Raw genomic sequence first — 13,511 nt, forward strand, 5'->3', positions numbered from 1 at the left:
AGACACAAATGATGCCTGAAATCTACTAGAAGACAATTGGCAATAAATAATGAAGTACAAAATCAAGAGCAAGGACAAATGGAAACTCATACCTCTTACTGCAGCGCTAATTGAAATACGCTTTTTCTCGGACCGCATCTTACTACAGACTTACATATCTGAGTAGACTTGAACTCGGTGTATTGGTTTTTTTCCTGTTATTGACCTTATCAATACCCCTGTGTCACTTTTTGTTGGTGATCTCATAGGCATTAGAAAAGTAAAAGCATTGTCCTTTTGCTCTGCTGTGAGATCAAAAACTGTCCTGAGTGCCATTTTTTGAAGGAAAAGAGCTACAGGAGCTGTATAGGGATTATTTGCGGCATACTGATGAAACTTCTGTCAATCTCAGAAAGCAAATCTCAGTTATGGCTGACATGAGTCTATTTTTGCATTTTTTTCTTTATTTACAGTGAAGAATGCAACACCTATCTGCTCAGGTAACGAGCAGTCTGCTGCAGTTTCCAGAGGTGACTACTCAGGCACTTGGGGAAGATGAGATAACCCTAGGTTCTGTGCTGCGCGGGAAGTTTTCTGGAGGTGAGCATTCTGCTTTAAATTTGGTCTCGGTCTGAAGTTCTTGTTGTCTGGAGGTTACCTGAAGCACAGGGTCACAGTATCGACTGTGTCAGGCTGGTGCTGTTAAGATGCATCAGGTTTCGAGAGAACAGCAAGGAAGGAAGTTTTAACTATTAAAAATGCTAATGTTAAAACTTTACAACTAGTAGAGTTAAACTTTGAAATTACAGCAACCTTCACCAGTCTTGTGCTATTCAAATAATTTACTTAAGCATGCTGAGTCAGCGGGCCTTCCTCAATGTCGTGGTCACTCAATTTTTAATTAAATAAAAGACAGTTTTCAAAAAAGTAATAGTGTTGTTTGGGCCCTGTTTATTTGTACCAGCTCAAGCTCTATGACCATCGTAACACCACATGCTGAACTAGTTCTTCTACAACGTTACAGAGGCACCCCCCCGTTACAGAGGCACCCCCCCGTTACAGAGGCTTTGTCTTTTCCTAGTGTGAATACAAACAGCAAAGGAAGAGGATAACACTGTTAAGCGCTGCAGCCATATTTCCAACGTATTTAACAGGGTGCAGATGAGTACCCAGGGAGAGCTGCTGAAAGTGGCTAAGCAGATTAGGTAGTTGACTTTCTAGGCGATCCACAAGTAGAGCTAGCTGGGTACCTGTCTGGTTGTCTAGGCTTCTGTTAGACCAGGTGGAATCCATCTACCTGACTGAAAGTGCAGTAATTGAGTTAATACTTCCTCCGAGTTTGTTCAGTGAAAGAAAATGTGTTAAATTCTTTCTGTCATCAGCCCATGTAAAAGATTAGATTTACTCATGCAGTGCCCATTTTACAATAATTTCTTGCTGCCATCCAAATCCCTGCCCCAAGCAGGCGTGTGTCAAGTAAAATTAATAAACTAGAAATGAATTGGTTTAGATTTGTTAACTTTGAAGTATGCTTTAAGACTCGTATTCCCGTATGTATTTAGACGATTTCTAGCCAAAACAAGCCGAATATGGGATGAAGACTCTAGATCAATATGTTGTCATCTTCATCCCGAACAGTCAAAATCCTTCAGTGCGGGAATGACAAGTAGAAGTGCAAAATAATGAGGTTGTTAACATTAAGAGGTAGTGCTGGCGGATCTCCATGGGTGATTTTAAATAATTGACCACAACTAGGGAAGTCGGTCTTCCCTTTGGGGTACTTTAATTGAAGGAAAGGGGCAGTGGCTGCAATTTTTCCGTTGTTTGCAATCTTGTGTTGGAAATTTGCTTTAGTTAGCTTTCTTTTCTCTTACAGGGAGAAGTGGCTTGGCATGGTTGGCGTGTGGTCCTCAACTGGAGGTAGTGAACTATGTGACGGGAGAGCGGCGCTCTGCTTACCGTTTCCGTGGAGTAAAGAAAAAGCCTCCCACCATTCGTGTGGTGAAGGATTTTTCCTGGCAGAAGAGAACGGGACTGCTGGTTGGGTTGGAAGAAGCAGAGGGAAGTGTTCTCTGTCTGTACGACCTTGGAATATCGAGAGTGGTTAAAGCAGTTGTTCTCCCAGGAAGGGTACGTACAGTTTAATCGGAGGAACGAAGCTTTTGCATTGTCAGGTGCTGCGTAATCCTGTTTCAGGAGAAGCTTTGGAGCGTCTCTTTGCAGGCAGTATTTCTTCTATCTTGCATTAGTGCAGACTGTCACTTCAGAGTATCCAGTCGAGAGAGCCTTGGTGTGGTGCGAACTCTTGGGCTTAACGGTACCATAATCTTTTGAGCTTACTGATGGTAAAACAAGTTTTCTGGGTTTATGGTAGAGCACATAGTTACCTAATTCTCCACTGCCACAAAAAGGCATTGAGAACTATCTTTTTTTGGCCAGAGTGAAAAAGAAAAAAACCAAAACCCCCTGTTCCCAGTGTCTGTAACATACATTTCCTAAATGCTTGATTTCTATATATGATAGAAATAGTGTCTTTAAAATATCTGAAACTTCCATAGTTGTGCTGTAAATGACTTAGACACATTCCCCAGAATCTCGGACTAGCAAGCAGGTGGCTTTAGAGCAGAACAGATTTTTATGTTGACTTAGGATAGGAAAGAAGAGCCGTTAGGGAGTTACTGATGGACTGTCGAAAGATTGACTTTCAGCTTGCCGTCCTTGAATCTCTGCTTATTGAATATTGTGTTTGTGTAGATGGGAGAGGCTGGTGGAATGTTACTCCTTTTTTTCTGTCTTCTATAACCCAGGAAGTCCAATGATGTAATGTCCCCTAGTCTCATTATCTGAATGTAAACAAGGATCAGTGCAAGTTAATAGAACATCAAGATTCACTATATTGTTTTTTTCTTGATATAACTGGAAACAATGCTTTGGTTTTAAGTCTTATGGTCCTCTGTAGTTACTTTCTTGTTTCTGATGTGCTAATTCTGGCTTCACTTTTGAATGATTTCTGTTTAGCTTGTCAAAGAGCTTAAATGCTAGCTTGCAGTTTTCCTGTAGGTAACTGCTATAGAACCCATAACTAATCACGGAGGACCCAGCGTGAGCACTCGGCACCTACATCAGAGTCTGCGATGGTTCTTTGGAGTGGCAGCAGTGGCTACAGATGTTGGTCATCTACTTCTGGTGGACCTTTGTTTGGATTTCTCTTGCAATCAGAATGAAACACAAGCCTCGGGTAAGCCTGCAGTTTTTAAACTTGAATTTGAGAGTGAGAAAACTTGTGTATAAACAATATGCATCCCACTTGGAAGACACTAGTGTGCAGGCATTTCTGACTGCTGATTACAGGTGGCGGTTTGACTTGGTGTAGTCCTGACCTGCTTAAAAACGGGAGTGACTTAATACTCCTTCTAATGGGATAAATGCCCCCCTGCCACCAAGATCCGTATGTCACTATGATGCTTGCCGGTGAGGTGTAGGAATTTTACCACGTTTTGTCAATGCAGCTGCCTGAGAGGAAGTGGTGTCAGAGGCGCCCTATTTCTTGGGAATGTTCTTCTGCTTCTGTGAATTGACTTGGGGCAAATTTTAGGCTTGCTTGTTAAAATGAATCCGACTTGTCAAAAATCGTGCCTTTGGATGACGGGATTCTCTAATTTGCATATTCGGATTGCATGCGCTGTTTTGGCTATTACAAGAGTGGCTTCAGGAGTTGGTGTCGCTTCAGACAGCTTCATCATGAGGCCCAAACGCGTGATTATTATAGAGTCCAGGAAGAATTTGTCTACGAAGGTTACGCTTTTACCTGGTTTTATAATACGATTGAGAATACCTGTCCGATCAGAGAGTTCCTCTGTTCTTTGGAAACATGCAAAAGAAAGCGTTGCATAAATGGGTATTTTGCCCGGGGCGGTAGAATTGGATGAGATGTGTTGTCACATCAGTGTTCAAAATGCAGCCTAAATGGCCTAACACATTAATTCATGGCGTGGTTTTGTGTGTGTAGGTCTAGAAGTTGCCACTAGAATTCCTGCTGAAGTTCCACAAAGAAGAGAAGCTGTGACCAGAGAAGGGAGACATCTCTGCTTTCAACTACAAAATCCTTCAGGAACAGCAATATCAACCCTGTACTACATAAGCAGAAGCAATCAGCTCGTTGTGGGTTTTTCAGATGGCTGCCTGTCACTGTGGAATATGAAAACTTTGAAGAGGGAGTAAGTAGGCCTTTACACCTGGCCATGCCTGGAGGTGCAGGGGTCTCAATTGTTTGCTTACGGAAGCATGTTCACGAAAGAGAACATTTTAGGGACTGAAATTTTGGGTATAATCTTGGAATGTTTAGAAATCCTCTTCTGAAATAACTATGAAAAGTCAAACATGGATTAAGTGGACCGCCTTCTCCCCAGTGGGCTGGGATTGTTTTCCTTCTTGTGCCTGTGGCTCGAGGGATTGTGGAAAGCATGCTTCTTTGGGTTACGTCAAGCAGTTTAGGATGCGGTAGAGCTCATTTTTCTAAGACGCTTTGTCCGATCAGTAGTGTTCAGGGAAGCCAGGAAATGTGTGTATTTTGATGAACCAGGTTTTAGGAATGATTTTGCAGAACCAGTTACTGCAATTAGGGCATACATTGTGAAGCTTAAGTATGTTAATAATGTGGGTTTGGTGGTAATATTCTTTAAAGTGTCCAGGATGAAACTAGTGAGACACGAAATATCAATAGCTGATCTGTGCCTGACAAGATATTCTTTCCTACATGTCAGCCTTGTCCAAACTAGGAGGCAACATTGTGTGTGAATGAAAATTTGCTTGGAACACGATGAGGATAAGGGGCATGTAAATCTATAAGCAATAGAAAAATTAAGAGACGATTTTATATCTGCCAAAGAGCAATCGCACGTGAAATATGTGACCAAATTCAGATAGGGATTGGCTTAAGCAAACGTGCAGTGACTCACCAGAAACTGTTGGATGCATAAATAGACAGTGGAGGACTAATTGGGTGGCAAGAATAGATTGTGAAGACACACGTAAGGTTCAGAAGTCTGGAGGAAAAATGCTTTACGTAGCATCCGAGTGAAGAAATGAGAAAGTACTTGTGTTTGGCACTGTCCTAGATTTGTTCAGAAGATAGGCTGCATTTTAAGTTCAATATTGAAGTCGGCCGGAACAGGAGGAACAGTCTTTTGCCTGGCAGCTGAAGTAATCATTTATGTTCTTCCTCCCTAGGCAGAGGAGGATATAAACCCAGGTTATTGCACTTGATGGACAGTAATTTCCTCAGCTCTTGACTGTTGCATAAAAAGCAGTCGCTTCCCTGACTCACTTGTCTGAGATGGAAGTGTGACCTTCTGTACTTTGAGGATAAGCATGGAAGGATAAGCTCTTTTCTCAGAAGATGCTTCTACCCTTCCACAAACAGTTAGGGCCCATCGTAGGCTCACAGGGGTTTTATTTCCTACCTTTTCCCCTTTTCCTTTTTCTTTTTTTCATTTTTTTTCTTTCTTCTTCCCTCCCCCCCCCCCCAAACACGTAGGCACCACTCTCAGCTTGAAGGAGGAAGGATTCCTGTCTATGCTGTTACTTTTCAGGAGCCTGAGAATGATCCTCGCCATTGTTGCTACTTGTGGGCTGTTCAGTCTACACAAGAAAGGTGAATAAAAAGTTACGATAAGCCACGGAATGCATTTAAATTTTTTTGTATCTTTGTTCACATACAGTTGATACATGTATATTTGTTTTGTTTATGTAGCTGTGCAGGAGATTCTCTCAGGTATGGAAGGTGTTAAGCTTACAATGCAATTTTTAAAGGATTTAACAGATGTGAAGAGGGACCTACTAGTGCCTACCTTCTGAAAGAAGGCAGAGCAACAGTGGCTATATTTTTGTGCTTGCATTCTGAAACGATTTCCTTTGTTTCTTGAGGACTGCTTCACGATTTGTTTGGTACTCGCACCATGGGATTAAAATACCATTACAAGTAGTTGGGGCTGCAGATCCCGAGCGCTAAACGTGCCAATGTGACAGCCGGCTGCCCCTAAAGGAGGGAGGTGACAGTATTGCGGATTACCTTGTGCCAACTTGCGCGGTCTTTGGAGCCTTTGTGAGCCAGGTCAGCTCACCTGGCGGAGACCGATCACTGTTCAGCAGCAAAGTCAATGGTTTCCTGCTGGGCTAATGACCCAAATCCGTATGTGGAAGGGTGCAGTGTGTGTATGCAAGAGAGGGGCTGGAACTTTGGTGGGAAGGGAAGGGAAGGGGAGAAAGATCTCTCTCTTTCAGCATCAGCAAGCTATTTAATCAGCTCAGCTGTTCACAGAGTGGCAGTCTTCTTAAGTTTGACTTTAAAGCAGCAATTTGTAGTCCATACAACATATTAAAGCTTTCAGATTGTGTGGTTAGCATTTGCCCCTGAAGCTGTTAGTGTCCAAATGTCCTCCTTGGTGTTATAGCGGCTACACATGACCAGTTATCTGATGGTTTGGGAAGTGGTGTTTTTCTTTTCAGCAAGAAAACACCAGTCTAGATCTAATAAAATGATAACAAGGCCTCTGAAGCAGCTTTGTAATCAAATGTCATAATTTCTACCTTTTTCAGTGAAGGTGACGTTGTGAGTTTACGTCTGTTGCAGTTAGCATTTGGTGACAGAAAACGCTTGGCCCCAGGACAAGTCATGTATGAGGTAAGGCGTGCATGTATGTGAAAAGATGAAAATAGTGATTTTGTCTATGTGAGTATCAGTTAAGTTGTCAGGGGTGATTTTTACCATCAAAATTCAGCGGTGACTGAAAACCCAATCTTTTGCTGAGTCTTCTTGGGCATGTTTTATACTGCTGCATCTCTTGTAGTGCTCTAAGCACTTGGGCAGGTCGACTGGAGAAAGATGCTTTAATCGTTCTCCAGTTTCACTTTTGAACTTCTGCTTTGCTTTATCCTCTTGTAAAAGTTATTTGTAGCTACAGTCTTAGCAGTGGCAAAGACAATACCTTGTACTGTGTGCTGCTTTGGAAGAACACCCAGACGTCGATAGCCATTCCTCACGTGGCTACTTTGTTCTGTCTCAAGGCTTTAATGTTAAAATGGGGGACCTTTTACTATTTGGCAATGCTTTGTCTCGGTCATCTTATTTTCCTGAATAAGGTGTGACGAGTGTCAGATTTCACCTCAGAGGGTTGAAATGTTTCAGCAGCTTTGAAAAATGGGTCTACTAAAAACTCCAGTTTTAAAAAAAGCACACAAAGTGATTAAATTATGTGGTTTGCGTTTGTGACCTGAGAAGGCTGTGGTGTCGTTAGTGTAAGACTTTTAACCCTCTACAGACGGTGCAACCAGTAATACATTCACAGGCTTCTAAGAGGTGTCAGGCACCAGTTTCTGGCTTTGAGATATTTTACTCCCCTGCTGTTCCTGCGTTCCTGTGATGAGCGTTGTGCAAGGTTGAAACAGGAACCAATCTCACAAGGTAGTTGAAGAGAGAACTAAACAGCTGGACCTCTGGGGGGAAAAGTCAGGTTCTTCAGCTAGCTTCCAGATGAGCCACTTAACACATGTAGCTTCATACCAAGTCTTGCTAACACCTACTGCCAAACCCCGCCCCAAACAACTCTCCCCCCCCGCCCCCCCCGGAAAAAAAACATAAAAGAAGCATTAGTACAGGATCTGTGTTCTACAGAGGACACTTGGAGTGTCGGAATACTTCCCTGTAGTCACAGATTGGTCAGTACTACGTGACTGTCTGCCTGCGTGACTGGCTGAGTCAAGTTTCTTGTCCGTCTTCCGTGGCAGAAAATTTCAGAGTTGTTCCCAGTTGCCAGGCCAAATTTGAGTAAAGGAGGAGGAATCTCCTGTTGACCCTTGTTCGTTGAAGAGGGTGCACAGAAGCTTGAAAGAAAGCTTGAAATCTAGTGCATCCAGGCACGGTCGTGGAGCGCACCTTTACGTTTGTCCTACGTGATGCTTGCAGGTGGATAGAGTATACAGCCTCCACTTCCACATCAGAGTCTGACAAGTGCATCTCATTTGAAAACTGTCTTCAGATTTTACGGGTCAATAAAGTCATTATTTAACATCTTCCATGCAGTGGAGTTCCTTAACTTAGATTTGCTTGCCCCAGTGGAGAGCTTAAAATACACTGTTTTGCTTCAGAAGTTGTCTTAGGCAGGAATGGTTTGATATCTTTTTTCCCTTCCCCTCAGCCCTAACTTTGGGAGGGACTGGCTCTTCCTAGATGAATAAAAGTTGAAATTTCTAGCGGTTAAAATTCATCTCTAAGAGGTTGATGGAGTTGTAGTACTTTATCCGACGAAAGGGTCTTTTGGCATGGTGGACCTTTTCAGGACATCTTTTATGATAAACTGTGTTTGGTGATTATTCCTTCTGCAATAAAAATGGGATTCTTTGCTTAGGCTTCATGCTAGTTTTTCGAAGAGATGGTTTAGATTTTTCCTATCTACTCTGCACATGTCTGTTATTTCCAAAGTTACTTGATAAAGTAGAATGAACTGTGCATACTTCAGAGCAAATTTTAGCTAGGGAAATGCTAAATTTTGAAAATGTGCAAAGCCCGTTACTATTTGACGCTTCATTCTCTTGCATGCCAGGTATAGTTTCTATTTGCCGTCAGAAATAAGCTCGTGGGAAATATACAGTACAATAGGCATATTATATTATACATATCCACATTCTTTCGTATTTAGTTGTAATGTTTTTATCTCAAAATGACCTTTTCTCTCTCCTTTTATTTTTTCCCCAGGGTCTGGAATACTGTGTCGAAAGATACAGTTTAGGTCTCACAGGTGGAGTCTTTCCCTTGAGCGGGCGGGCCAGCGATATTAAATTACTTAGCTGTCAGACTGTAGAAAAACTTCCCAAATGTGTCGACGGAGAGGATAGCGTTAATGCAGGTTTGTTCTAATGTCCCTGTTTGGTTATTCTAAAATAAGTAGTTTTGGAATCTAAGCAATGAATGCTGTTCTGTACCCCAGTCTGTGAGTCTTGAATACCTTTACAGACTAGCTTGTTGGGCTTATTTAAAATGGGTGCTTAAGTTATATGGGACTTCTTCAAAGGAAAAAATAAGTTGTATTTTATGCTTGCTGACATGCTATAGCAATGTATGGTGGAGTCACCTGCATGATGCTTGCCAGTCGTTTTATTCCTCCAGCTGTCATCTTTGAACAATAAGATGATGCTCCCCATTGCTTAGGAGTGTTACCTGAATTTTTCTTTCCCTGTTCCAACCTATGTCTGCATCTGCATCCAGCTGGTGGCCGGTCACAAGTGGTGTTCCCCAGGGCTGGGTATTGGGGCCAGTTCTGTTTAATATCTCTGTCAATGATCTGGACGAGGGGATTGAGTGCACCCTCAGTAAGTTTGCAGATGACACCAAGTTGGGTGGGAGTGTTGATCTGCTTGAGGGTCTACAGAGGCTCTGTGGAGGGATCTGGACAGGCTGGCTCAATGGGCCAAGGCCAACTGTATGAGGTTCATCAAGGCTACGTGCCAGGTCCTGCTCTTGGGTCACAAGAACCCCATGCAACACTACAGGCTTGGGAAGGAGTGGCTGGAAAGCTGCCTGGCTTTGGGCCCCTCGCTACAAGAAAGACATTGAGGTGCTGGAGTGCATCCAAAGAAGGGCAACAGAGCTGGTGAAGGGTCTGGAGAACAAGTCTTACGGGGGGCAGCTGAGGCAACTGGGGTTGTTTAGCCTGGAGAAGAGGAGGCTGAGGGGAGACCTTACCGCTCCCTACGAGTACCTGAAAGGAGGTTGTAGCGAGGTGTAGTGTTGGTCTCTTCTCCCAGGTAGCAAGTGATAGGATGAGAGGAAATGGCCTCAAGTTGCGCCTGGGGAGGTTCAGGTTGGATATTAGGAAAAATTTCTTCACTGACTGGGTTACGAAGCATTGGAACAGGCTGCCCGGGGGTGAGTCGCCATCCCTGGAGGTATGTAAAAGACAGGGAGACGTGGCGCTTAGGGACGTGGTTTGGTGGCGGACTTGGCAGTTGGGTTTAGGGTTGGGCTCAATGAGCATAAAGGTCTTTTCCAACCTAAGCAACTCTATGATTCTATGATCTGCCTGTCCATTTCTTCCTCTCTAAATCTAATAGGTTCCTACACCTGCAAGTTCTTAAAGCAATAGCTTTCCTTGTCCATATGCACAGTTAAAACTCCTACGACGTCTTTCATTGCAATAATTAAATGTCCATCTCTGGGTTTACAACTTCTCTTATGCTCTGACCATATTTTTGAGCCCGCTGCAGTGATAACTTTCATGGCCCTTTGTTTTGACTGCATTATTCACCTTCCCTCTCTTCTTACTGGCCTTTACTGATGTATGATGTTTACAAAGAAGACACTTGCATGATCTTTCTAGGCTACTTCTGTTTATCATCTTTGACTTAGTCCTGAAGCGGCAACTTGCATCTCTTTTGTGATGCCACCCTCTGTCAACAGTGTGTCCAAATCTAACAAAAACCCCTTTGGATTTTCTCCACTCGTGTCACGTTTCTGAGGAGAGTGCCTCCTAAAAGCTTGTTAAAAACAAACACACACCACCACTCCACCACACCCGACAAAAAAAAACCCAAACCAAAATAAGAACAACAAAGCCCCTTTCTGTCTCCTTTTTATGAAGCATGAGGCATGGAGAAATACCTGTAATTTCTCTGATGGTTTCTAATTAGCTCTTATTCAGAATCTGTTCGAGTGAAGTTCTAGGCACACAGGAGCTGCTGTTGGATGTGGGTTGAGGCTAGCAACGAAGCTGTCTTCTGAATTATGAAATTAATTGGTATCTTCAAAGGCACTTGCAGCAGCTACAAAACGGAAGCGGCACAGGTGTTCACAATGAAACGTAGTAAAGTGTGTGAGGATCCCTAAACGTAATGATGAATTCAGCAGAGAACAGAGAAACATTTTGCCAAACAAACTGTCGCCGCCTTCCTTACTCTACTAGGGTAAATGATATACCACATCCTTTGCTTCCATCTGGAGAATGCGTTCTCCCCAGAGAAGACAAACCATTCCACTTATTGAGAGAAGTGGAGTATAACATTGTGAATGTTTTATGTTAAAATCTTTATTCCAATTTCCCGTTTGTTGGGTTTGGGGTTTTTGTACTTGTTTTGTGTGATAATTGTGTTCGTTCATTCTGAATGTGCTGGAAAGGAGCTATTCTTAAAACCTGTAATTGAGTCCAATCTGGAAATTAATAGTGCCTGCTGAGTGATACAAGAAGAGGGGGCAGTATGACTGAAACCTGTCACAGAGATGTTTGCTATTCCGTACATTTTTTTGTTATTCTCAGTGAGTGTTGTGCTTCGTGAGTGATATAACAGAATTAAGCCAAAATAGGAAGTGGTGTTTTAAACATATCAGCTATAGCGTTATTTTCTACAAACAAGAAACAATGTCTTGTCTTTTACAGTAGTATCGCCTGACACCAGTGTATCAATCTTCAGCTGGCAAGTGAATACATGTGGTCAGGGAAAACCATCTGCTTACTTGGGTGTATTTGACATTAATTGCTGGTATCATGCTCACATGCCAGATTCACTAAGGTATATTTTTATTAAGTTGTTTTCAATATCCCTACAAATCAATCATTTGAAAGTCGGTGTTTAGCTCATGCACTTGCTTGCTTTCAGGCCAGAAGAACTCCTTCATCATTGCCCCTATTTTGCGTTGTGGTCACTGGATACTGTAATAAGCATGACTTCTCCAAACCCCCTTTTGGATATTCTGGTACACGAGCGGAGTCTAAGTCGGGGAGTTCCTCTTTCTCATCCACTACCTGAGCAGTTTTTTCATCCAAGCTCCTACAATTTTGGTAGGTATTTCACTGCTTTTGATAGTGATAAGCTTAAAGTGAGGTCAAATGCCATTTATTGGTTCTCCTGTTCATTGTTTGTCACTCAAAACCCATCCGAAACCAAAAAGCCCCAAACCCTCACAAGCTCAACCCTTGATTACGTTGTACTAACAAGGTGTTTAATGCTGTGACACATACCTGACAGTCTGCTGAGGTTTGGGTTTTGGTGCTTTTGTAATGTAGCCTGTGAAGTGGTGATGGTCATCAAATGAAATGAGGTTGAACTGAAGCTCAGAGCAGAGCACCTCGCTAGCACTAGAGATAAAATTTCTACACGCAGTAATTATTTTCAAAAAAATAAGTTTGGAAGTGATCTGACGAAGAAAATGGGTACTCAGTTACAGCTTTCCAGATACTGCTATTTACAAAACGTAAACTGGTCATAAGCTAAGTGCGAGAGTATGGAAGGCTGTCAAACGTTCATTGTCTCTGCAGGTGGTACGTGCTTGCTGAACTCCGGAGTTGTTCATATGACTTGCATCGGCTTCCAGAAGGAGGTGATCTTTTACTGTATCTTTATTGAGAATGGCAAGAGATGAACCTTTCCTCTGTTTTCTATTGCACTGCTTTCAGTGTCGGAGATCATTTTATGCCCATCCTGCCCATCCACACGCATGACGGCAATTGTGTCCTGCCAGTTTTATGCAAATGGTAACATTTTAGGTGCACTCTTGGGACTGTAAAACTACCACTGTCTCCTGTTGAAGCACGCTGAGGGATTGAATGTCTAGAGCGGAATACAACGTTGCTGTTGTAGGAGCAAGAACAAAAATGTTGTGGAAGTTGGGGAAAGCTGTTACTTCTGCATTACCCATCAGTGGAACTGCGTCCATAGTCTTGAGTTAGGGTTTTGATGCCTGATTAACTTGAAAAAGGAGGGCAGAATGGAGAAAATGAAATATTACTTAACTGTTTGAGAAGAAATGATTATTTTTTTTTCTCCCGCACTTGGCCAAACTGAAACTTCCAAGCCACTGCACAGCTTGTGACAAATAATTTTGAATTAAATTTCAGCTCACTAAGTGTTTCCAACATAAATCGACTTGTGCACAAACAAGCACAGAAAGGGTCCTCCAAAGCGTGATTTGGAGTTGTGTGCTAGCTTTAGCTTATACAGAATATATTTTGTGTCAGTGTTCAGGGTCGAAAAAGGTCTGTGTATTGACAGAGAAGCTAGAGAATACTTAATTAAGCATTGCAAGGGCTGACCTTTTGTTTTACAGGATATTTTTTATAAACCGTAGCGGTTAGTTTGGCTGCCGTCTTTAAGACTCTACCTAGTAGTGCTTACCGATGCAAGCTTTCTAACAATTTAAGCGAACATTTGTATTATTTCTCTTAGCGATTATTCAGAACCTTAGTGACTGGATAACACTGCTGTCTTAATCCGTAGTTTTTGATTAATGTTTCAGGCCTTGAATTTTTTAAAGAAATGTGGTCCTCTAAGAAGTGAAGCCATTCATGATAGCTACAAGAGGTGTCTTGTAGCTGGCTTGCTGCCTCCAAGACGCGTTGATGTCCAGCCATCCAGTTTGAGTCAGGTGAGTGCGTATCAGGGAATCAAGGGGGAAATACATCCATCTTGTCTGACAGGGCTGTAGAGGCTACAAGACATGATAATCTGATTTTCCTATTATTCGCAAGTTGCATTGAAATGCAGGT

General features: G+C 42.5%; 1 protein-coding gene across 1 annotated transcript in view; it reads left to right on the top strand.

Moving 5' to 3' along the window:
- The first annotated feature begins 456 nt into the window (after window positions 1-456).
- Window positions 457-13,511, top strand: part of LOC126051808 (protein ELYS-like) — a 41,672-nt gene continuing 28,617 nt past the window's right edge. The window contains exons 1-11 of the mRNA XM_049831499.1: window positions 457-579; window positions 1,856-2,109; window positions 3,040-3,217; window positions 3,989-4,196; window positions 5,516-5,632; window positions 6,577-6,661; window positions 8,732-8,882; window positions 11,406-11,538; window positions 11,626-11,807; window positions 12,285-12,346; window positions 13,262-13,390. Coding sequence (XP_049687456.1) covers window positions 459-579; window positions 1,856-2,109; window positions 3,040-3,217; window positions 3,989-4,196; window positions 5,516-5,632; window positions 6,577-6,661; window positions 8,732-8,882; window positions 11,406-11,538; window positions 11,626-11,807; window positions 12,285-12,346; window positions 13,262-13,390 — 1,620 coding nt within the window. The 5' untranslated portion in view covers window positions 457-458. The remainder of the gene's footprint in view (window positions 580-1,855; window positions 2,110-3,039; window positions 3,218-3,988; window positions 4,197-5,515; window positions 5,633-6,576; window positions 6,662-8,731; window positions 8,883-11,405; window positions 11,539-11,625; window positions 11,808-12,284; window positions 12,347-13,261; window positions 13,391-13,511) is intronic.

Source organism: Accipiter gentilis, chromosome 28 (assembly GCF_929443795.1).
Source record: "Accipiter gentilis chromosome 28, bAccGen1.1, whole genome shotgun sequence".
NCBI classification, from domain to species: Eukaryota; Metazoa; Chordata; class Aves; order Accipitriformes; family Accipitridae; genus Astur; species Astur gentilis.